The 25,524-nt window shown below is 42.3% G+C and overlaps 1 protein-coding gene across 18 annotated transcripts in view; it reads left to right on the forward strand.

Moving 5' to 3' along the window:
- FNBP1 (formin binding protein 1) overlaps positions 1 to 25,524 on the forward strand; it is a 69,977-nt gene that overhangs the window by 6,440 nt on the left and 38,013 nt on the right. For 9 of the 18 annotated variants that reach the window (XM_059865306.1, XM_059865308.1, XM_059865310.1 and 6 more), the window contains exons 3-7: positions 4,460 to 4,516; positions 6,642 to 6,686; positions 7,040 to 7,187; positions 19,404 to 19,466; positions 20,277 to 20,381. In XM_059865306.1, the coding sequence (XP_059721289.1) occupies positions 4,460 to 4,516; positions 6,642 to 6,686; positions 7,040 to 7,187; positions 19,404 to 19,466; positions 20,277 to 20,381 (418 nt within the window). The remainder of the gene's footprint in view (positions 1 to 4,459; positions 4,517 to 6,641; positions 6,687 to 7,039; positions 7,188 to 19,403; positions 19,467 to 20,276; positions 20,382 to 25,524) is intronic. The other 9 variants (XM_059865311.1, XM_059865312.1, XM_059865314.1 and 6 more) reach the window with 1 other exon arrangement.

Here is a 25,524-nt window from a genome sequence, read left to right on the forward strand (position 1 = left end):
GTTTTGCAAAAAGAGAGGTTATTGAGGTGGCTGAGCAGCACACTAGGGCTTACTCACAGTTTATGCATGATTAATGGCTCAGGCTTTGAGAGCAGCACTGTAATGTTTTCCATGAAATTGGGGCTGCTGTGCAAAAATGCTGAAGGGTTTAAGAACTCAATGGAATAATGATCATTTGTTAGGAGAAGTTTAGGTTTTCTTTTACTAAGACAGGCCTTTTTTGAACGTGCATGGGGAGGAATTACAGGTCAGAAAGTCAGCCCCAGCCCTTGGTAATTTTTCCTATGTAGTTAAGAAGGTTACTGCCTGAGATTTGAATTACAGTTTTACAATCTTTTGAGGTGTCCCCTGATCAGAGCAGAGATTTTTATGAATTAATCTCAAATAATTGCTGCTAGGTACTTTCTCCCTGTCCTTGTCTGGTTTGATTGTAGTCAGAGACTAGTACGTGTGAACCAGACCCAGAAAAAGTCTTCCTTGAGGTCAGGTCCTGGGGCAGGGGTGCTAAGAACCCTCCCACAGGAGTAGATATCACCTTGCTTTTCCCAGTGAGGTAGAGAAAACTGAGAATTGATCAGGGGTGAGAAGGGAGTAAAGCACACAGGGGGTCCTGCTGAAGAACATTGATGGCAGCCACTAGTGACCAGTGCTAAACTGGAACTGCTGGTATTAACTGGGAGGGGGAGAGCAGGAATAATTATTCCTAACCCCTCCAGTAAACTCACCTTTTATTTACATAGTGATAATAAATCTTGAGAAATCTTTCCATTATTATTGGCTTTTATAGAGATGGGACCTGAGGTTTCAGTTGATCTGTGTATTTAACACAGTGTCTATTTAAAAAAAAAAAAAAAAAAACACCCAGAACTTGCTTGTGTTTGAGTGGATTGAAGATGCACAATGGCCTGTGATTCATGAGGAGCTGGTAGTAGATAAATCCCTGCCTTGATGGTTGTGTGCTCTCCCAGGGGAATGCCAGGAGGGTTCCCCAGGGTTTCTGCTACAGACAAGCAGGAAATAGAAAATGACTCGTGCAGGAACAAATTGCTCACATCCTATGGAGAGGAGCAGAGGTTGAATTACAGAGGCAAAATGAGCTGGAACAAAGAGAGTGTGACTGGACTGGGAAAGCCCAGCAGAGTATCTGGGTGAGCTGGCCTGTCTTAGGAACAATCCTGTACTAGACTCAGTGGGGTATTCAGGATGACAAAATCCAGGTACAAAGAGCTTAATTATTAAAATAAACACCCAAACAACATGTAAACAAAAGTGATAGATTGTTTTACCTGTGACCATGTAGAAACTATAAATTCCTGAGCTTTATTTCTTATTCTGTTCTAGACTTCCCAAAAAACCACGGTCTATTTGTTTTCTGCCTCTCTGTATTTTCATGATTTGAGGACAAATGCTTCTGTCCCCAAGGAGCTCTTAAACACAGGGTTGCTTGCAGACATCTAAGAAGTTAGAACTATAAAAGAAAAAAAACAAAAAAAATGTAGACTTGTCAAGTGTTGAGGTAAAACAGTGCTGGAAATTAAAAAAGAAAAATAAATCATGCATCTGCTTTTATTTAATAAGTGTCCTTAAGCCTGGTGCAAACCTTTTTTGTACCACATCAATTTGGTGTAAAAGGGCTGCACCACATCACTGCATGTCATAACATGCAGAAAATGTTATTAAAAAGAGACAGGTTAACTCCAGGTACTCCTGTGGATGTAACTCAATTTTGTTTGTAGTGTAAGTAAAGCTGCTGCAATTTCTTTCCTTCTGCAGAACTTGTATTTTCTGTTCTATCCCTGGGTTACCTACCTAGCTATTGCTCCTCTCTATCTGCATCTCAGCCTGGTCATCTACTGAAGTTAAATTTTCTTCTATTCAAAAACATTTATTTTCTTCTTCTTTATCATTTTGCAGATGTATATTTAATATTTTTGGTTGGACTTACATACCATTTACAATTAGCCTGGTTTGGGAGTCCAGATCTGACTTGGTTATTTTCTGAATTGTTTTGCATTGTATTTGTTTAATAATTAAGCTAGGCTGGAATGTGGGAACTGTGGTAGAATGCTTATTTTAGGTATTTTAACTTCCATGGGACACTGATGTGCTGGATGCTGTGCTCCCAGTACTGAGGTGCTGTGTCCTTGTCACATCCCTTGCAGCACATGCACTCAGAGCTTCACAAAGGGTGTCAAAACCCTTGCCTAATGTGATGATGGATAGATGGCCTCAAGGAAAATGTGTTGGAGAAAATGCTTCAGGTGTCAGGATAATGTGAGAATCAGAACTCCTGATGTTTGACATCTTTCTCTCACATTTGTCACACAAGTTGAAATATGGGAGCAGAGAGAAACAAGCTGGAAAGGCAGAAAAAAAAAAAGATGCAGAGTGAAAAGCAAATAGAAACACCTCTGGACATGGGTGCTCAGAGTATCAGAGAACCTTTCCAGAGCTGGTTTTATTATGTGCTAGCTCGCTCTGTAATCCTTGTTAGCACTGAAGGTGTCACTGTCACTGCTTCTGGGCAGTGCTGGTGGTGCCACTGCACCAGGACATGCTGAGCTCCAGCAGCACTTCTGGATTCTCTAGCACTTGTGGGGGGTTTTGTGTGTACCTGGTTAAACCCCTACATCTGATTTTAGAAAACAGCAAAAAATAATTAGAGAACTTCAACATGTAGACTCAATTTGAGTATTGTGTAAATTGCATAGAAGATAATGAAGTGTTTAACCCAGAATGCTAATCCTTGGTAAGTGGTTTTTGTCTGTGAAAGCAGACTGTGGATTTTCCCCCCCCCTAAGCTCTGTAGCATTTCTGCACCTTTAAAGATTCACAGGAAGCCAGTTGCTGTGTGTGTCAGAATTAATTGGGCAGCGTGACAGTGCAGGGAGATGGAGTTTTGACTGTGTGAAAATTCCTTATTTTACTGTAGCCTTCTGTGCTTTTTTTCCTTGTGGCTTTTCCTTTCCCCTTCAAGCTGGTGCATGGAAGGAGGCATTCCCATGGCATACAAAGGGTGCTGTAAAATTTATTTTCATCATGCAGAACAGTTTGCAGAACCCTTCCCATGCTGGTGTTTGGTGGAAGCTGCAGAACTAGAGAAGTTAATTTTTTCAGAGCATATTCTTGGAGAGAAGGCACAGACTGAGAGGGAGATACTCATTTGGATCCCTTCCAGTCAAGATACTTAAATTTTGAGGAACACATGTTTGTCTGTGCATATCTGCCAGCATTCTGGCTGCTCCTCTGTTGGGGCAGATGCTCCTTAATTCCGCAAGGAGAACAAAAGGAATAAGAAATGTGAGATGGGAGGCCCTGCTGTCCCCAAGTCAGCAGCAAAACCAGCATCAGCAGGGAATGGGTTACACCTCTGAAAAAGCAGTTTGATTACAACTTGATGTATTCTGGGACATCTCCAAAGAGTTTGGCATGGATAAGTTGATAAAACTCAGTCCTCCTTCGGACAATGATTCCATCAATACTCCCTGTGTGCTGCTCTTCATCACTGAAACAACCTTGTAAAACTAAACCAAATGGCTTCCCTTGCACAGCAGGGTGAGAGGCTGCCAGAGAGAACAGAGTAATGGGGCTCAGTTTAGGACAGAGGAGCACTGAAAAGCCCTTAAAATTGGTCAGCTCTGGTTGAAGGGTGTGCCGTGCTGCAGTTCAACGTGCATCCTGGTGCTGATACCAGCAAGGTGCACTCAGGGCCAGGTGGGCACCACACTTTCCCAAATCCCTGGATTTGCTGCTGATGAGAGACTTGTGAGGCAATGAAAACCATACAATCACTGTCAGATGTGCTCCCAGCAAGTTTCAGGTTTCTTATTTAAGATACAATCACTCCAAGAGCATATTGGTGTTTTAAAATTAAATCAGTAGTTGGCTGGGGGATAATGAGATGCAATCATCTGTGCTAATTAGGATAATCAAATGTCACACTTCCCCCAGCATTAGTTGATAATCACAAAATGAACCCCCTTTTGCTATCTCAGTTCAGCTTCCCACAGCTTTGTGAAGGTTTTTTTTGTCTTCTAATCATCCTGCTAAAGGCAGGCAAACCTGCCTGGCCAAGAGTGTCATCTGCTGCCTCAGATCTCCCTTCCCTGGGATGACTCCTACTCTAAAAGAACCTCTCCTCTAGATCAGCTGAAGGAGATCAGTGCATCAGCAGAACCACAACCCAGGTGTATCAACTTCATGACCTTAATTTAGCAACTTCTTGGCTTCAGAATCTGCTGCTTTGTTGTAGTTAGAGACTGGAGCACTGTGCAGCCCATTCTTAGAGTGTTACTACAGCACAATCAAAGCCTGATTGTAGCCATGCTTCAGGAGAGGTGTCTGCTCACTGCAGATAAAAACTCCAGCCTCACAGCATGTGTGTGCAGCTAAAGATCATCAGTATGCTTCAAAGGATGTTTTAAAATATTATTTTATGTCTCCGTATTTTTAATTTTAGGAATCTTTCAAAGAAATACCAACCCAAGAAGAACTCCAAAGAGGAGGAAGAATACAGGTATGTTCATGATCCCCTGCTGGGTGAGCCCACATTGATGGAGGCATGGCAAAGTTTGGGCCATCACCTAGGATATGGCTTCTAAACCCAAGGTTTTAATGCCAAGTGAAAGAATGTAGACATCACAGATGCAGAAACAGGCTTGTGGGGTAGATGTTAAGCAGTGGATTTGGCCTGTAACTACTCAGTTCCCTTATGTTGCAGTTTCTGGATGCCTGGGTTGGGTTTCTTTTTTAATTTGTTTTTTAATGTGCCTTAAAACCTTCAAGCCAGACTGATCCTGGTTCTCTGAAGTGAACAACCAAATTCATATCTGCTTTCAGCAGGAGCAGAAGCAGTTGTTAATTTTAGCATGAAACTCAAGCACTCTGTGTAAGTATTAAATGACTCAAACAGGCTGACAACACAGATTAGTAACTTACAAAAGGAGTAATGTTCTAATACCACAGTGGCTCCTGCAGAGCAGGATGGAGGGTTGTACTCCCAGTGTCCTGGGGCTTGCTGCTGTTGAAGGATGTGGCACAGCCTCACCTGTCTGCTTGTGACTCACCTGCTCAGACCTGTCCCCATGGCAGGGGATTGATGCTGTGCTCTCAGGCAGCAGCAGAGAGCTCAGCTCCTTCTCTGAGCAACAAGGTCCAGACCCCACAGGTCCCTAAGAACACTCCTGCCCTTGGGGAGAATAAAGATATATTCTTTTAGGAGAATTTTCTAGAAGATGAGCTTCCCACCAAACTCTAAATCAGAGCAAGAACCTTTCCCCTTAGAGCACAGTGACCCCCAAGTTTCTCAACGTCAGGGTTTTGTAATGCAGCTCTGAAGGAAGGCATGGCAGGGGCTGACCCTCAGCCTGGTGCTCCAGGAGGCTGCTCTGCCTCTGGAGAGCCCAGCAGCAGCCTCAAACCCTTGACCTTGAAATTTGACATGTTTCAAAAGAGTTAGGATATGGGTCCAATTGGATGATTATATTAATACAGATTTTTTGGGTCAGCCCCCCAAGCTGCTCTATACAGCTACTCCAGGGGCTTGTGTAACAGAGATAACAGGCTTTTTGCTTGCTTTTTAATTTATTTTTGGTGACATTGTTTGGGAATCAGTTATTTATGCCATTGTTTGCTGAGATATTGATATTTACACAAGGAAGATTATGTTACCAGCACAGTGGCTGGTTTTGGTCTGTACACAAGATTAGGAATAAATCTGCCTTTGGATAGCTCTACCATAAATGGGTATTTTGAGTTCACTACAATGGGTTTTGGCACATCCTTCATTGCTGAAAAAGGATATTGGAGTTGAGTGATTCTATGTGATGTGGCACAGAAGATCCTGTGCATCCTTTGCCCTTTATAAATACAGTGTTCACCTCAGTGTGGTTACTTCATGTCTCAAAACAATGTCTGGGGATTTGTCATGTGACCTTTGGATGCCTCAGATGCTGCTTGGAGACAACCTGGCTAAAAATCAGCTTTTTCAAGCTCATTGTCAATCTCTAGTTCTGTGCCTTTTATACCTTGGGATTTTTTCTGCAACTGGGATTTCTCTCATTTCACATCTTGACTGTGAATGTTTCTGCTTGTAACATTTTTAGTCCCTTTTATTCCCCTTTTTAGTTTCTCCTGTTTTTATTTTCATCTGATGCCTTTTTCATCCCTACTTGTACCACTCCATTCTATTTCCTCTAAATATCTCCATCTTTGCTTTGATTTTTCACCTTTAGGTGACGTTACCAGTGCAGGCCACTACTATTTTACAATTAGAATGATAATAACAACAACAACAATAGTTTTTCTAGTATGTAGTAGTGTCTTGCTGCTGGCTTCCAGCTGCCCAGCACAGCCAGCTGGGGTATTTAAATGCAGCTCTGTTGGCACTGGGCTGAATATACCAGTGACATAATCTGCTGCTTCAAAATTTGTGTGCACAGATGTTTCTTCCTTTCAGTAATACATGGAATGCTGTATGGGAGATTATTTGATATGAAAAAATAAACCTTGTGATGGAAGGTACTAAAAAAATACGGGTTGACAATGAACAGCTGGTTAGTAAAATCTCTATTTATTTGAAAACTTTATGAACTATATCTGATTTAAATCAAATTTACACTATGAAAAACTTTCTTTTCTAGGCTATGCTGGCCAAAATTTTGCTTGCTTAGACAGGATTTTTCCAGGTAGGATATACTGATGACTCTGTGCACTGAATTGTAGGAATTGAGAGAGTACAACTAGAAATGTTTGGTGAGTAGAGATTAGAAAACTGAAGCCCCAGAGCTGTGCTGATAAAGAACCTGGCACTCTAAAGTGGTGATATTTTAAGAGCCAGTGTCAAACTGTCTAAATTGAGATAGACTTATCAGACAACTGTCAGTGTGTGGGACAGGCTTCCTTTGGAGAAATTCCTTCCAGTGAATCTGTGCTAATTCAGAGCAATGCTAAGTGCTTAAAGAGGATCCCAGCTCCCTTTGCACTGTGTCTGTCTGAAAATAAAGGGACTAAAACCAAAATGCATTTCTGTCCTTTGCAGGTACACATCAACTAGAGCCTTCCTAGCCACTTTAAATGAAATGAATGACTATGCTGGACAGCATGAGGTCATCTCAGAGAACATGACCTCTCTGATCACTGCAGAGTTAACACGCTACGTGCAGGAGCTGAAACAGGAGAGGAAATCGGTAACCCATCCTTTTTTATTTATTATTCACAAGGAATTGCTATTCAGGACCACTAATTAGTGGTAGTGGAATTCAATGTTAAGTGAGATTTATTTGTAGTTAATAAACATGAGCTGTGCTAGTGAACCAAGCATTAAAGAATTGGGTTATGTGCCCTGGCCACGTTGCTGAACCATTTGAATCAAATGTTATAAAATCAGACAGGAATGCCTGCAGGAGAATCCCTCCTAAATAAGGTCAGAGACCCATCTGTGCTTAAGGCTCTGCTAGCCAAAAGCTTGCTTGGGGAAGAGTCCAGCAGCACTGTGGAAAGCCTGAAATAAACAGAGGAACTGCAGTGCTGAGGCTGATTGAGAGAATTATTTGGATTTTGATTCACATTTTTTGTGCTTCTCAGCCAGATCTGGCCAAGGGGACTCTTTAAAAATTATTTTAATAAGAAATAGGGTGTTTGTCTTGTTTGGTGAAGGGGGGGAATGCAGGTTTCAAGCTGTTGTCCTTCAAGACTGGTGGAATTAATAGCTTTATGTTAGTACTCCATTGCAGCTGGTACTTTAGGGACCTCTGTGCCTGCTACACTGAATGTTCAAAGCTGATTAATTTGCACATCACCAGCTCTGTAAAATGGATAGTTGAATTGTGATTTCCTTCCTTGCCTTGAACCCTTTTATCTCCTGGATGTGTGAGCATAGAAGAAGGATTCTAAGCACTACAAATACTCACAGAACAGGTATAAAATGACTAAGCAAAGTGCAAAGGGAGCATCAGGCATTATATTTCATTTCCAAGCTGTTGGTCTATTTTGGAAAGTGCAAAAATACTCCTGCAGAACTTATACATTTATAAATAGTCCCACTAAACACTCAGCATGTGTTGAGGTGCTGTGTGGGAGCAGAGCCCTGGAAATCACCACCTTTTTCTAAGTATAGCATTAGAGTGATAATTCTGTCAACAGAGGAAAAGAATATATAGACATACCTTTAATCTGCAGAATGGTGTGCAATCTTTCAGGGAGAGCATGGAAAGTTCTTTTACATATAGCTGTGATGAGAATGTTTTCTCAGCCCTCTGTGACCTCGTATCCAGTGTGGATCTGTACAAAAAGGGGAAAAAAAAATGCAGCATTCTAGTGTGGCATTTTTCTGTCAACTCTTATGTTTTTATGTTTTTTCAATTACATGGGCATATGAGTTGATTGGAATATCTAGATGTTCTAAGTACCATGGAAGAGGGCTTGCAATATTTTGTGTAAAGAATTTGAGCAGTAACTATTGGCTTTTTATTTTGTTTGTAAACTTTTCTAGTAAGTATGGCTCATATAAGTAAGGGGTGAATGACAGGAAAATTAGTTTAATATTGGCCTAGTGATAAGAACATGGGAACAGCAAAAAGCAAGTGAGTGTATTTACCTGCTGTTGCTGATAATTACTGGCCTTTAACAGAAAACAGTTGTCAGTCACAGTTGTTTTGTTCTTGCAACATAAATCAAGCTTATAGGAATTAGGAATCCTTGTCTGGTTCCTGTAGATTTCTCATTCATGAGAAAACAGTGTTGAAAAGGAAACTGTTCCCACCCTCAGGCATTTTTCATACACAGCCTCTCACTTCATCCTGTAACAGCACTGATCCTGCTGAGATCTGCAGGAGGGGAGGGTGGATATTGTGTAAATATTAGAGAGCTGCAGCTTAGGCAAAACCTTTTATGATATCAATTAATGAATGACTTGGTATTTCCAGAAATTTTGTTGGCAGAGTTCTCGTGCTCGCTGTTTGTTCTGCCATCAGCTGCTGTGCTCCAGGTCCAAAGAATCATTTGGATGAGCCACTCTTGGGGCTGGGTCCATGTGTAGGAGCTGGGACACCCACATTCTTCTCCACTGAGTCTTGAATTAAGTCATTCAGGTGTCCAAATACTTGTAAAATGGTAAAAATTTCCAGTGATTTCAGCATGGCTGTGGTAGATAAGCACCTTTTGCTCTTTTGGTTTTACTTTCCCACCTGGAAGATGGAAATGATACACAGAGCTGACATAACTATAAATATGTGAAAGATGAACTCAAGTCCAGCAGAGAGTGGTCAGACAAATCAGAATGGGGTTGGAAGGGACCTTAGAGCTCATCCCATTCTCCCCCTGCCATGGGCAGGGATAACTTGACCAGCCTGCACCAAACTCTGGCCAACCTGGCCTTGAATACTTCCAGGGATGGGGCAGCCCCAGCTTCTCTGGGGCCTCAGCACCCTCACAGGGAAGAACTTTTTCAAATATCTCTAAATACAGCTTCTGTTTCCTAAGGAAACCCCTTTGATGATGCACAGGAGTGTTTGCTGGAGCTGCAGGCAGTGAGTGTGGTTGATGAGCTTTGGACACGTGGGGGCTGGTGCCTGCCTGCTCTGCTCTGTTTTCATGCTCATTTAGCTCTATTGATTCAGGTGGAATTACACCAGCAGATGACTGGGGTCACACAGTGATAAATCACTCCTTGGGTTTTCCTTGACAAGTGCAAGCCCCTGGCCTGGAAGTGGTGCAGAACTGATACTGTATCATGCCTTACATTGGTTTTATGTTGGGTAAAATCCATTTGGCATGCAAATTGTACATATGTTGGGTTTGTCTGGCTCTCTGAAGGGCGTGCTTGATGGCTGCCTATGTCATGTTTCTCTATAAAAGATGGTTGCTAGTGGTGAAAATAAGGAAAGAAGCAACTGATCAAAACCAGACAGGACAAGTGTGCAGGTTGGACAAGTGGGATGGTGTGCAAGGTCAGTGCTTTGGTGCTGCTGTTCAAAAGAGAGATACCTCCTTTTTCCTCTGATCTGATTTAGAGCTTGGGAGGGTTCTGGGTTACCTTTACATTTTTTCAGATCCTGTGCTTTGTTGCATGATGGCTTTTGACCTTTAGAAAGTAGTTACAGAAAATCAGGCAAAGGCTCCTTGTGTGAAACTTAAATATCTTTAGGAGCAAAAGAAAATAAATGACTTTATCATATTACACATTCCTCTTCCATTAAATTGCTCTCAATGTTGTCAGTGTACCAAATGAGTTGTTTTGCCCTCACAGTCACTGAAGTCAGGTACACACCCTGCCTGCTTTTCACACAGTGAGAGGGAGAACTTCTTGTGTTGTTTCAGTTCTTCCCAGCTGCCCAGTGAAGTGAAACTCTTTATAGTGCAGTTCCTCACTTGAACTTCTTCTTGTACTCTCTTGATCTTACTGTGTCCATGCTCTCTCAGGAGAAATTCTCTTCCTCAGGGTCCTTGTTAGCTGGCTAAAAGCTCAAATTTCAGTTCTATGTTGTGTGAAGGGCATGTCTCATCCAGATTCCTCTTGAGGTTATTGAGGTTAGATGCCTGTGACTGAATTGCTGTGGGAAGATGTCATCAAATCACACAAATGGGGTGGGAATCACCTCTGAGAGGTTCAGGGAAATAACTTGCTTCTGCAATCATGCTTCATGTCACCCCAATGTCACCAAAGCCTTACTTTGGGGTGGCTCTCAAAGGTGTCAAGTTTGACCTGGATGATCTTGAAGATCTCGTCCAACCTTGTGATTCTGTGACCTGCAGTATTACAAAATTGGCTCTTAATCTTGTCCATCTTTGACAAAAGAAAAGGAGGTGATCCTGTCATGTCAGGATGAGTGTTTGGACTTTACTTCACAAGCACTGACATGTAGTAAACTTCTAGGCTGGAAATGTGTAAGTTTAGTGCAATACAACAGAAATGTACTGAGCCAGCCATTGAGACTTTCTGTTTGTTGGCTTATTTTTTTCCCTTAACACTTCACAGGACCTAGTTGATTTATACATCCAACTATGGCTGAGGAATCCATCCAATTCTGTAATTTGGATAGAAATTCAAGAATTATTTCCTGGGGCCATTCTGATTTAGATCTCTGGTCACAAACTAGGTCTGACTCACAGCCTCCTCTGGCAGCAGCTGCTCTGGGTAGCCACTGCTCATGGCAGCTTTGCTAAAAATGTATTTGGGAGTCATGAACTATCCCTCTGATTACTGCTGCTGCTCTCACCTCTGCCTCCACCTCCCCTTGGGGCTGGTCTGGCTCCATACAATCAAGCATGAAAGTCAGGTAGAAGCCAAGAGCTTTGCTGCAGACTGAACTGGTGCAGCACTGGGATTCTGTGGTTGGGAGAGAATTTACCTGATGTCAATACATTCCATTTTGTGTGGGAATGAATGAATCCTTATGGGTACCATGGGGGCAAAACAGGTCTGGTTCTTTATGGTGGACCCTCCTTGTGTGCATTCATCCAGGGGGTGCCTCTCAGAGGACTTTCTGTTTCTTGTAGGTTCTCAGGTGTTGATGAAAAGTAAATAATTGGAGGAATTCTGTCACGTTCACTCATTCTGAATAGTGCCCTGTTCTGCAAAGAGTCCTGTGGTTTTCCAGAGGATTTCTCCAGCATGGAGCAGGCATGAGGCAGGGTGGCAGCACACAGCCCTGTCAGGAGCACAATGGATTTTTCCATGTTGCATTTGGGATGTGCCTCAAGGTCTGTGTGTGTTTGGAGCACAGCTGTGCTTTGTGCTGCAGGGGCACAGAGAGACATTGCTGCCTCCCAGAAGTCACAAACCAATGGCCAAGTGAGGGGTTGGAAAAGGAAAAGTTATAGTGAAAGGAAGTGATTTACCAAACTTCAGATTGATGCAACTCAAACTAAGCTTTCCCCAACTCTTATTTTGTGACTAACCCACTTCCAGCTCATTGCCCTGTGGATAAAGGTCTTAATTTAAATCTAAATATAAAAGTATTTATGGGAATTTGTTGTGCTTGATAAATACACTACACAACAGTCCTCCTCTAAATAATCATCCTCTTTCTTGTGAGGTATTTCAGCTGTATTTCGTTAAGTTAAATTGTACCAGTAGAGTGTTAAATGGTAATTATTAAAAAAAATTAAGAATGCAGAAAATTATTTAGGAAAGATCACAATAAATTCTGTGTTCTTATGGAGTGTTTGTTGGTTTTCACCAAATTATGGATAGTAAGTGCAATGAAGCTGTGTGGAATATTGGTGTGTTATCATGGAATTGTGCTGTGAAGGGAAAAAGTAAGTACTTATTATGGAAGTTTCCAAAGCATTTTTGTGTGGGAAATGAATATCCCACCCAACTGAAAGGTATAATGTGACCTTTGGATTTAGCAGGATTCAAATTTGAGACCACTGAACTTCATATCCTGCTCTTCCCAGTTTTGAATGGGTACAGTGAACTATGAAATGATAGCCCAAATAAATAAATTGGCTTCTGCTTATGACATGAAGGAATCAGATTGGGAAAACAAAATCTGTTTACTAACAAATGTAGTTCCATTTTCTGTGAATTAGCCTGAACACTGCTCTGCATAGCAAGAGCCCTTGAGAGGGACAAGATGAGAGATGCCTTCTATGAACAGAAACATCTCCTGCTCTGTGCATGACTGAGTGCTGCCTGAGGCTGAAGGGGTTGAGCATTGGCCATGGATGTATTTTTCCCTTTGTGTTCTGCCTGTACAGCCACAGAGATTGGCCTGAAAAGAAAGAGCAACAATCAAGCCAGATGAGTGGTGCATATGTTAACTGTGGAGAATGGTGTTCATCCAAGCCTGTGGTACACATGGGCACATTCAGCTGGCATTTTTGCTGATATTTAATATTTTATATTTCTGATGCAAGTCTTGGTACTTCTGTGTAGGTGAATGTGTGCATGAAGGGTCTATGGAAACAGCTAAAAGTATTTCTTTGCACATTAAGGCATTAACTTGTACATCTTCAAGTTTTTGTAGTGCAAGTCTTCCACAGGAATGTCACAGACTATTTGAAATGACATCTTTTAACTGTGGATCAGTGGAAGGAGAGCTTGGTGACAGTGCTGGGAATGAGAAGAGGTGGAAGCTAGAGCAGCGTGTTCCTCTAATTTCATTGAAATATATAATAGCACAAACAACTTTTCACACCACAGTTTTTAGTAGTAATGATGAATCTCCATTTGAAAAGCCCTAGGTTTGCTTTTGTGGAGCACTTGGGCATAGGTGAGCTTTTAAGAACAAGATTAATCCCTAGGGATGGGTTGGAGGAGGGTACATGATCTCCAAACAGCCTGTCACACCTGTGTGCTCACTGGTTCCAGGGCCTGCTGGCCTTGCTGCCCTGAAGACAGATTGTCCAGCAGGACCTCTCCAGGAGCTGGCCAGAGCAGCAGAGTGCTCCTGAGGATCCCTTAGCTCTGCTGCCATGGAGCTGTACTGGAAGCTGCAGGATTGTCTCTGTGCCTGAGAAGAAGTTCTGAATTCCAATTCCCAATATAAGGACTTTATCTGTCATACGTAGCATGCAAATGACAAGTCACCATAAATATTACTGCCACAGAGTCTCTTAGGTTTGTGCCAATCACCAGGGAATCACAGAATCTGGTTTGGTTTGGAAGGGACCTTAAAGATGATCTCATTCCAACTCCCTGCCCAGGGCAGGGACACCTTCCACTGGTCCAGGTTGCTCCAAACCCCACCCATCATTCTGTTGTTACAGCTCAGGAACAGCAGGGGCAGCTACTTCAGGTTGTCTTGTGCAGCTGATCTGGAATTTGAAGCCTGGGAAGCTTTGGTCCATAGTGCTTATTAAATGGAATTTCATTGGAATGCACCACTCCAGGAGCAGATACTTCCATCAAGTCAAGTTCAGCCTTGAACAGATATTTGTATAACTTGTTCCAGGCTTGACCAAGTTGATAAGTACATGTTAAGAATAATGTTCCTATGGATATTGCAAAGGAGAACAGGGTTATGTCCCAATATTAAGTAGCTGATGAATATGTGTTAAAATGGTCATGAATTTCATGTCAACATTCACAAGACTGTCTTATGCTCCCCTTACTACAGCTGAGAGAGATAAGACCTCCAGAACATATTGCTATTTTTGGAAACAAAGATTTCTTTGGAGGAGACTGTTTCCTGTCTTTGCAGCCAGGAAAAGAAAAACATTTGACAAGGATTTTTGCAAATGTTGCTGAGAAAATTGAGGAAAAAATAGTGTTGTCTTATTTCCGTCCCTGGTGTGCTTTAATCACTAGCTATTATTTTAGAAATCACTCTTAACAAAAATGGAGATAAGAGTTTGAATTGGAGGATGAAGTACTGTATTTTTATTTATTATCAGTGTGAGCTGGGAGTACTTGTTACAGAAGCCAAAGGTAACTATTTTGTCAGTCTGTTTTATTATCTCACATGTAAATAGAAAAGAGAATGAAGCCCCCTTGCCTTAGATATATTTTCTGAGAATTTTTGAAAAGGATGTTGTCAAATGAACCATATGCTATGCATATAAATTAACACTGGTTTTTATGATTATTTCTAATACAAACATCCTATAGATGTACAAGTCTTTAGTTTAACCATGTAATCAACTCCTGTTTGTTTAAGAAAAACAAGGCTGTCTTATTATGGCCTTTTTTTAAAAAGGTTTCACAGGATCAATTTAGACAGAGCCTAAGCAGCCCTGTTGTCATGCTGGGAATTTACGTGTTTCGGGCTTATTTAATTTAAAATTGCCCAGGAATTCCTCAGCAAAAATACTGGAATGTGTTGTCCTCCATTAGATGCTTTTAGCAACATCTTTTCTCCTGCTCCTCTCAAAAGGTCAGGGGAAAAAAAAAAAAAAGATAAGATGCATCTTCTAACAAGCTGTTGTTGTCTGCTGGGTGAGCTCTGGGGCTGTGTAAACCCTCGTGCATACCAAGGAAGTTTTGCAAAAATATCCTGCTGCTCCTAATTGTGGCAGTGCTGGCAGGAACAGGCTCTGCATTGTGGGACCCTCGCTCGCTGCTCCCGGGGTTTTGATCAACACGGGTGAAATCTGAGCCCAACAAAAGTCAATGAGAGGTTTGTCTTTGATTGCACAGCAGCCAGGGTTGCTCCCCAGCTGTTCCAGACACAGGCAGCATCCTAATGAGGAGAGCACACCAATCCCTGTGGCTGCATTTGCAAAGGGAAAAGATCATTCCTTGAGCTGTGAGCTTTTTGATTATAACAAAAGCTTTTAAAACGTTGAGTTCATCCACAGTCCTCACATGAGCCACTTAATACTCTGATAAAAGTATCTTAAGTCTTAACAACTGAATTTTGGAATTCCTGGAAGAATTTCTTCATGGAAATGGTTGGATTGGGCTGTCCAGGGAGGTGGTGGAGTCACCATCCTTGGGAGTGTTTAAGGAGAGACTGCACATGGCACTCAGGTCTGGTTGAAATGACAATGGTTGGTCATGACATGAGCTCAGTCATGGAGATCTTTTCCAAACTGATTGTGTGAACTCTCCTGAGATCACCTAAAACCTGCATTATTGTGTAAATCCTGTGAGCTGGAATGGATGGAATTGTCCAGTAAAAAATGTGGCCATTGTGGATTGTTCAGAGCACCCTGGGGCACAAAGGGCTTTAACACGGGGAGAAAGGACAGTTGTGGTCATGGATGGTTTGAGTTTGGGCAGTGCTGCTGTGTTTTAGGCCATTCAGTTGGTTTAATAGTTCAATCAAATATTGCTCAGGGAAATCTTAAAGTTGGCACAGTGTTTGCCAGCCAAAGACTGCAAAGTATAGACTTCAAAGTGACTTAGGGGGTTTGACTTAATGAACACTAATAACCCCAAACTTTTCACTTTACTGTGTTTCTAATGTGTTTTTAGAATTCTGTGGATATGGGTGAAAAGTCTGGAGGAAATCATGGCATGCAAGCCACCAACACTGCTGCTAATGTCTCACTGGTACACTTGAGGTGTGATTTATTGAACATCTTACCCATATTCTGATTTTTTTAAACAGCCTGATTGGGGCCATTAGTTTGGACATTCAGGTTGGGAGGGGGAAAAGGCAATATTGTGTGAATTACTCTAAATTCATCATTGTGTACTGCTGAAATGCCTGTGACTAAGAGTGAGTTTGCCACAGGATTTCCTAAATAATTTGTCATGTTTCCATTTGCTAAATGTTCAGGTGTAGAACAACCAACTATTTAATTTGTTCAAAGAAATTTAGTTAAATTAGAACTTGTATCTTGAAACCTTATCAAGGAATAGTTGAGCTTACAGTTATTTTTGCTGGGGTCTTGGAGGGGGGAGGAGGTGAAGGTAGAGGACATTTGCTGTTTAAGAGGATTGTAAAGGAAATGAGTTTGCAGAAGTTGAAGATAGTGCATGGTTTGAGGAAACTGGAGGCTTCCTGTATGACTTTAGGCAGATCACTTGACCGTAGTGCCTTGACTTTTCTAACCCATCAAACTGGGCCATGAAGAAATATAGATAGTTGGAAGGTCCCACTTAGTTGCTGTATTCACAAATGAATTTTTGGAAGGCAGAAATTACCATTGGAGGGCAAAGATTTGCAAAACCAGAAGTGCCTTAGCTTGCAACAAGGATATATATGGGACAGCACAGCAAGAATTAGGGGTTATATAAGTATATTTAGAAATTGGTTTAAGTAAAAAAAAAAAAAAAGTATTTCCCTGAACTCTTCAAGATGTGGGGCACCTTTATTTATCACTATTTAATAATCTTCAACAATGCCCATTTTGCATCTCAGTGTTCCATTTGTGCAGAGAGGTTTCTAAAAAAAAAGGTAAAGTATCAAAATGCAGCAATATCTGAACTGGATACAGTCTCACTGCTTCTTATATGTACTTCCAGAAGCTTGTGCAGCTTGTTTTACAGAGAAGGCAAATTTAGAAGTAACAGGGATGGCTTGTTAAAATTACATTATTCAACTACAAAGGTTTAAAAATACACGTCCTGTTATCTGATGGGCTTTTGTTTCCAAGTTCATCCTTCAGCTCTCTCTGCAATTGTTTCCTGTTAAACAAACCTGGCATGTTGTTTTCCTGAGGTTTATGGGTCATTGACAGTATTGGGTTTCACACAGTCCAGCTGCTCCCAAGTCAGGTCCCTTCCTACCCCAGCAAAGAGGGGAGCACACAAATGGGGGCTGGTGGAGGCAGGGAAGGCAGCATGAATCCATCAGAGTCATTTGACTTCCAGCTTTGCTGTTAAGGCTCCTCATGCTCATTAGCAAAATGTTGAAAAATGTAGTGTTAAATTACAGTTGTTCCTTGGGACTGTTTTTGTTGCTCCTTGGGACTGTTTTCCTAAATTCTAATGACAAAAGGCTGAAAGGAGGAGCCCCTGGCAGGGAAGAGGCAGCATCTGTCACACGCGGAGTTGAAAGGACTTGGGGATCTACAAAGGGAACTGAAATCAACTTGGAGCCTTTCCCTGCCACCCAGCAGTTTTACAGTGATGTCAGGGGTTTTTTAATGTCACAATGTGGTGAGGCAGTGTTTGGAGAAGGTCTCTGCTGTCCCAGCAGTGCCAGGCTGTCACTGCTCCCCCTCCCATGGCCCAGTGGCCACACACGCTCCCTCCTCAGAGGGCAGGAGCAGAGCCAGAGCTGAGCATGGCACGGGCCAGGATGGAAAACATTTCTGCCACTGGGCCTCTCTTGTCTGCTTTAAGAATTTTCATGTAGAGATAAGCACCATCCAGACACATACAGCTGTAGGATGTCCCTGTGCTCAGTTCAAGGTGAGCATCCCTCCTTAGCAGACAGTGTTTGGGACCACAGATAGCATCCAGAGCACCCAGGGCAGCCCTGGTGCTGTTCTGGTCCTGCAGACTTGTTGAACATTACTGTGATTTTTAAGGCTAAATGAGCCTATTGGACATAGCATGATAGAGAATTGCAGTTTTGGGGCTTTTTGCTGTCATGTCTGATGGAGCCAGAATGGCAGCTCTGAAATGTCCCTTGCTCCCCTGACACAGTAACATATTAGTTTCTGTAGTGGAAGATGCAGGGAACCAAGGAGCTGCCAATTGTGAAGTGCTTGCAGGCAGATTTTTCTAACTCTGGCATTTTGTAGCAGGTTAATGATCTGGAGTGTGAGCTTTTTTTAACCCAACAAACCACAGGTATCACATTCCTTAAGATTTATCTAAAATCTTATTGCACTTGGGTGTGAGAGCACATGAATTCTAGTGGGATTATCTGGCAATATCTGGCCTTTATTTTTCAAGTTTACTTTGTGACACCATTCCTGTATTTGAGTTCAACTAATTGCCAGTAAATAATACAAAAGAAAGGCCTCTCTCTTCCTGTTTCAGTTTGCTTCATTATTTATTTTACAGGGTGGTGTGTGGAGGGGAGTAACCTGTTGTAGCAGTCAGCTGAGTCTGCATTCACATTCCTGTCCAGAGCTGGGTCACTGACTTACAGAATGATCTGGAATAAATTGCTTATCTTGAGGGAAAGCCAGGCATATGGAAGAACAGCTTGCCCAGAGCTGCTGGGGCTGCCCCATCCCTGGAAGTGTCCAAGGCCAGGCTGGACAGGGCTTGGAGCACCCTAGGACATGGCAAGGTGTCCCTGCCATGGCAGGGGGTTGGAACAAAGTGTTCTTTGAGATCCCTTCCCATCCAAACCATTCTGTGATTCTAGAGAGGATTAAACTCCAATACAGATTAGATTCTTTGATAAAGAACATTGTGTAAGGGCTAAGAACTGTTACTTAAACCAGCTGCAATTAAGATTCTTGTTTCAAAAAGCACATCAGGAGAGGAGTTCCTTGTTTAGCTGACATCTCAGTTTAAAACTTGGGTTACACTCACTCTCTGAGCACACACTCACCCCCCAGAGTGTGGGAGAGGAGGGATTCTGGGGGGACCCATGGCACCAAAAACCTCTTGAGAGGCAGGAGCAGCTGGCTTTGACACACAGCTAGTAACTAGGAAGAAGAGGGGTTTTTGTTGAGTCTGAATGAAAATCAGGACAAACATCAGTTGTTAGAATATGCCAATCAAGTGCATCTTGGTAAATTCATGTAGAGAGAAATTTTAATTTAGAGCCAGTGTTCAGTCTGTCACCAAAGAAATACTCATCAGATAAAAGTGCTCAGATCCCATGATACGGGAAACCAATAATTATGAGATACAGTGAACAATACAAGGTAGAATTGCTAAAGGGATTAATTAGCTTTAGTCGAACTAACCACTATAATTGATGCAAATATCCATCTGCAGCCTGCTGAGACATTAGATAGTCATCACCCACCTGCTCAATTCACCAGCCTTGCAGAACACAGCTGTCAGAATGATTTCTGGTTGGGCTTTTTCTTGAGTGTACTTGACTGTTTGTGCTTTTGTTGTTCAAAACATTTTCTTTCTCTTTTCTTTTTCTAAACAGCACTTCCATGATGGCAGAAAGGCACAACAGCACATTGAAACTTGCTGGAAACAACTTGAAGCAGTAAGTGGAAAATTCCTCAGATGTGACATTCAAGTCATTTATATATTGTTTTCAAAGAGATGGTTACCAATGTTTTATTTAGAAAAAGAAAGGTATATGGATAAAAATTGTAGAAATGGGATTTTTAAAACCCTGTCTCAAATACACTCCCAGTCCTGAAAAAATCTGTTTTAACAGAACATTTGCCTTCTGTGGGCTCTTTGTCTATCACAAGCAGCATTTCATTTGATATGACTTGAAAAGTGTGCTAAGCATTGCTGAAACTGCAGAGTCCCTAAGGGTCCTGTTCAGATATTCCACTGCCAGTTGAACAGCTTCATAATGTGTGAATAAATTGAACAGGAACATCTCTTGAGCCAGGTGCTGCTTCCCACAAGTAAATATACATTGGAATTGTCATTCATGTGATGAATGAACAGTGAGGCTGTAAGTACAGGAGAGGATAGAAAAGGGGTTATCAATAATCAAAAGTCCTACTTGCAAATTTATAAATCTTACTAACTCCCTCATTCATTTACAAAAATGAAGGGGTTAAGTGTTGGAAGAGGATGATTCCATCTACAAGAGTGGAAGTGATGCTAAAAGGGAAAAATACTGGAATATGAGCAGTCTGGATAATGGAACCAAAAATGTGCCTCTGGTAACTCCATTTTTTGAAATTCATTAATATGGAAATGTATTCCAGTGTAAACAAGAGAGCCCTAAAATCCTTCAGTTGTTACAACAGATTGTTTTAGTGGCAGGCATGAATTTTAGGCAGATTTTGGTGTCTTTTGCTTCCCATAATGAAGGTCTGGTTTTTCTTGTCAGAGTAAAAGGCGGTTTGAACGTGATTGCAAAGAGGCTGACCGAGCACAGCAGTATTTTGAGAAAATGGATGCTGACATCAATGTGACAAAAGCAGATGTTGAAAAGGTGAGCTGGAGGGTGGAGACTGTTTGTAAACATGGATGCCATAGGTTTATTTCCTCAATCCTCCTGCTAGGATAAACCCTCTGAGGCTTAATGCCTTACTTGAGTCAGTCTGCTGGTTAATTAAAACCTGGGAGATCTCTGCAGACACCTTTGTTTATATAAAAACTCTAAACAGCTACAGTCAGGTTTTTTTAGTGGGTGGTATCTCAGTTTAACAGAGCTGATATGGCTCTAAAGGAGTTTATGCAAGCTCAGTTTTGACTAACACCCCAGGTTCTGTGTCAGCCAGGCTTCTGAGGGCTCCCCGAGGGCTGCTTGCTGTTTCCACACATTTTCATTCCCTCTGTGATCCAGGTAGAACCAAACTTCCTCCCCTTGCAGCAGCACTTCAAAGATTTCCCAATGTCATTGGATGCAATGAGGTATTACCAAAATTGTTTTTCATAGCTGTAGATTTAGACAGGACAGCTTTCCATGTGATACAGGATCCTGGAATCCATGCTTGTCACAGATGGCACAAGGCTTTTATTTTCATTTCTCAGTTGCTGGCTGGTTGCAGAATAATTTGAGGCTTTTTTACAATGATCCTCACTCAGTGAAGCTTTTGAACTAATGCTTAATTTTAAACATCCTGTTTCAGCACATCTGTCTGGAAATACTTTCTCTCTTTAATTTGATTCAAAATTGGATGTGTGGAAGGATGCTTAAAGTTTAAATTTTACTGGTCCAAGTCCAATACCTCTAATTTAAGGAAGCAATGAAGAGGAAGAAAATGTTTTAAATAGCTTCTGTTTTTGGAGTTGCACATTTGCAAAGAAGATGCACTAATGTAGACCAGAAACTCCACATTACAATGTGTAAGGACAGTTTTGTCCCCCTTGAGTTTGAGTAAAACAGGCACAAAATAGCCAGAACATTTGAAAATGTTTATTTCTTGAAGGAAAAAAATAAAAAGAAAAGGCAACCAAAAGAGAAAGGAAAAAGTAAAAGCTGAAGCTTAAAATATGCCAAATGTTTTGTTGCAGGGACAGGAAAGGAAAGTGAATTATAGGTAAGAAATCTTTCTAGTCTGAGGTCTCCTTGTAAAATGTAGGTTTTGCTTCTCAAGAGGTCTGCTTCATTCTATTCCAAGTTACTTCAGTCCTGTGAAGATACAAAATATAAATTTCCCTTTCCATCTGTGGCATCTCTCGTGTTTCTGATGTGCTGAGCATCAGGACCTTGTGTGGCACAAAGCATCAAAGATGCTCTTGGAAATGAGGACAGTAAATCATAAACAAGCTCAGAAAATTTCCCCCAAGTGCTGTTGCATATCAAAGGACAAAATACCTCTGTGGTCTTGTAATTTGCTTGGCTCTTAGTTGCAAATTCACCATGTAGATTTGATCCTTTGTTGCTTTCTGGATTTGCCAGGGCACTTGACAGATGAATGCATGTACAGATTGTTAAAGATGTAGCACCACATGTGGGTTTTTCTAACAGAGAGGGATCATCTCTGCTTTATCTGTATAAAGTGATTTTAGAATACTTCTTTCATAGATAAAATTAGGGCTTGCCCTAGATTTTTTTCCAAAGCTGAGGTCATGTCAAAGGGATACAAAGACATGACTTACTGTTTGAAATAGGGGACTGAAACTCCTTATTTCTACATTCCTTTCCGAGGCTGCCCTTTTCTGGTCAGAGTAAAAGGTGGCATATTGGTGATGTATCAATCTAAGAGTGTTAGGTAAATTCTGGGAAGCAGTTTCCTACCCTGGTGCTCTTCCTCTGTCAAGTGAAGCAGAGAGGCTTTCCTTTTGAAGTCCTCCAGCTTTTTATTGTGTGAATTTGTAAATTATTTATTGCAAAATCAGGCTCAGTGGTATCTTGAAAGAAAAATCTGTTAGTTATGCATGTTGGCAGCTCTCAGGAGAAAGCATTACTCCACTTTCCAGGCAGTCAACAGAGTAGATGGGAGAAGGAAAAGGTTATCAAAATGAGTGGAATGTGAAATAATATTACTGAACAGAGAGAACAGTGTTTTCCAAGTGCATGTGTTAAACTGGGTTCATCCATGTCAGGCTGTGAATAATGCCCTTTCTTTGCTCCCCTCTGCCCGTGTGACTGGGAGGCTCTTGCATAACTCCCAGTGCAGAATGGGATATTGTTCCACCAGCCCTGCTGCTCTCCCTGACTCTCTCCAGGGGGATGCAGGAACTGCTCAGCTCCAAATGAAGCAATAGGATGACTTCAACCTCCTCCTTCTACTGTAGCACTTCTGATTTCTCTTGCTCCTTATGGCTTGGCTGCTGCACTCCTGCCCCCCAAAGCTCTCAAATCCACCTGGCCAGGAGAATGGGCAGTCTGGCTGTGTCAGAGCTCTTCTCTTTGGCAGAACAAGGTGCTCCTCAAGCACTGGGGCTGGTTGCCCTCATTTCTTTGGCTTGAGATTGACACCTTGGCTGCTTCAGCTTGTACCTGCCAATGTGAGCAGACACAGGAGCTATTTTTTGCATCGCACACGATAACGTGGATGGCATTAATGAAATTAAAATTCTACAGTGATCACAATGACACATACAGTCAGAGGAGAATACAGCTGCAATTTCCTAATGCTAAGCTCTGTGAGGTTCTGAAATGCTCACATCTCTTCATCTTTCAAGCCTTTGTAGCCTTTGACAATGGCAGCAGGAAATTCTGTGCCAGAGCTGCCATCTACCAGCACTTATCCCTTGCCCAAAGTACTACAGTTTGGAAGCATTAAGTAACAAGACAAGTGGCAGAGAAGCAGAATAAGAGTCACTTTCCTCCTTATTTCTCCAGCCCTGTTGGCAAAGGGCCTAAAGGCAGGGCTGGATGTGGAGCCTGGGCATCATGTACCAAGGTCCACATTGCTTCTGTAGGACCAGGTTTGTGGAGGGCACATCCCTTCTCTGCCCCTTCTGTGGCCAGAAAGGGCTCCATCCCCCTTGCCAGGCAGCAGCCTGGTAGCTGATCTTGGAGGGAGGAGTGTTTGGCTTTGTTTCCTCTCAGCTCCTTTTTTGGCAGTAGGAACATGGAGCAGAAGCTGTGCTCAGTCTCTGCCATGACCAGTGTGCAGGGATAGAGGGAGAGTGGAGCAGGGCACCTGAGCTCCCTTCCCTCTAAACCACCAGCAGCCAAAGCTTGCAGAGATGTTTGTGTCAACACAAAATGCAGTGTAGCAAAGTCAGGGCAGGAAGCTCACAGTCTGTGAAAATATCCTTATAAACTAAATAAATGCTGCAACATGCTGATGCTGCTTCCAGGAAGCCTTGTAGGTATCACTGAAAGCTTTATTTCATTTGGATCACAGTGGGTTGTGTGCTTTAAAGCACTTCTCTTTCAAAAACCACAGAGGAGCTGCTTCAATTTTTTGACCATTTGGGGAAATGGTCTCTGTCGCCAGCACGGAGCCACTGTACATATAAGGCAGAGCTCTATTGTTTCTGCCTTCTCTTCTGAGCTGCAATCACTAAAAAGCTGACATCTTTATGGGATAATGTGGTGCCCAGTGGTGCCTTTGCAGACTTCTTGTAATAAAATTAAAAAATCAACCTGTTTTTCTAAGGGTTTCTTTTCCAGGTAGGCATTTCAGAGTCTGGTTTTAAAGAGGAAGTGGCTGAGGGCAGCCATGGGAAGGGTTTGTCTCTTGATTTGCTCAGCAGTTGTGGTGAGGAGAGTGGTTTGAAGTACTTGGTGTCAGGCAGGATCTGTCCCTTGGCTGAAGATAAACACAGTCAAATGTTGACCTTAGGCAATAATCTGAGATACTTGGGAATTTTAGGTGTATTTGCCTTTGGTTTTGAAGTGGAGAAACTGAGGGAAACGGGACTGATTTCCAGTTTACTGAAAATTCTCAGAGATTTCCCCTATACTCTGCAACTTTCAGATTATGTCTTCAATATCCAAGATGTTTTGGAGGCCCAGAATAGCTTCAGATTTGCATAAAGCCTTAAAGTAGAATATCACCATGATAGTAGTTTTCTAGTTTTTAAATGTAACTGCGAGGAGATACCGAGGTTTCATGTTTGAGGTTTCATTTTCTCTTTTCTCTTGCCATGTTACCTGGGTGCTGAATTTCTGCACAAAGCACAGAGTGCCCCCCTCCTTACCACAGGAGACACACTCAGGATGGCTTGGGGTAGCTGAACCATGAGCAAAGTCTGACAGAATGCAGGTGTAGAAATCCTGTTAAGTGGGAACTGGAATTAGCTGATCTTCCTTGTGCTCAGCTGTGCTCTCAGGTGGGAATGCATCTCCAGCCTCTGGACTGCCATGCTGTGGGACACAAACCCCTGCACTGGGAGCTTACACATCCTTACAGTGAGGGGTGTAAGAAGCTGGTTTGGGCTGTGGAGACATCTCAGGTGGGTGTTTCTGCAGTCAGGTCACAGGGGAGGCAGATGCAGTCACTGACACCCCCCAGACTAACCTGGAGGAACTCCAGCTCAGGGCTCTGCAGTTGCCACATCCCCCGAGGTTTGGTCAGCAAAGTCTGTCAGCAGTGAACTTCACCCTGCCCCAGGTTGTGGGTATCTGCCTTCTGCAGACTGTAACTATTTCACAGGCCTAATTTTCCAGGAGATGCAAACTCATCTGCTCTGTGATGGTGGGACTTGGATCCCTTCCCTCTCCTGTCCACATCAAGGCACCCACTGGTACCATGAGAGTTTGGTGGAGAGTCTGACAGTGCTGACACCTCAGCACCAAGGTGGAGAGGACTGACAGTGCTTGTGTTATTAATCCTGCACTGAATGGTCCCAGAGGCTTTGCTTTTCCCATTCTCTGCTGTGAATTTGTAGAGATACAGCAGCAGCATCAAGGTGAAATATGCAGGGGAGGTGTGCCAGGCCCAGTCCTGAGCATGGTGCAGGAGGGCCTGGCCTGTGGAATTGTTGGAGAGTCTGACACTGCAGAACATTTTCCCTGTGTGGTGCCTTTTTGTATATTGAGTAGGCAGCTGCTTCTTTTTTGCTCCACAAATGGAACTAGCTAAATTTATGTGTCTTTACTTGTGATGTGTGTCAGATTTCTGATAAATTCAAATGTTGGTTAATGTGATTTAATGTTATTTCTCTGGGTTATGCAGACCCCCGTCTCCTTCCTGAACTGCTTCCTTCCTAAAGGATGATGCAGTGTGTGA

This window comes from Haemorhous mexicanus, chromosome 21 (genome assembly GCF_027477595.1).
Source record: "Haemorhous mexicanus isolate bHaeMex1 chromosome 21, bHaeMex1.pri, whole genome shotgun sequence".
Lineage (NCBI taxonomy): Eukaryota > Metazoa > Chordata > Aves > Passeriformes > Fringillidae > Haemorhous > Haemorhous mexicanus.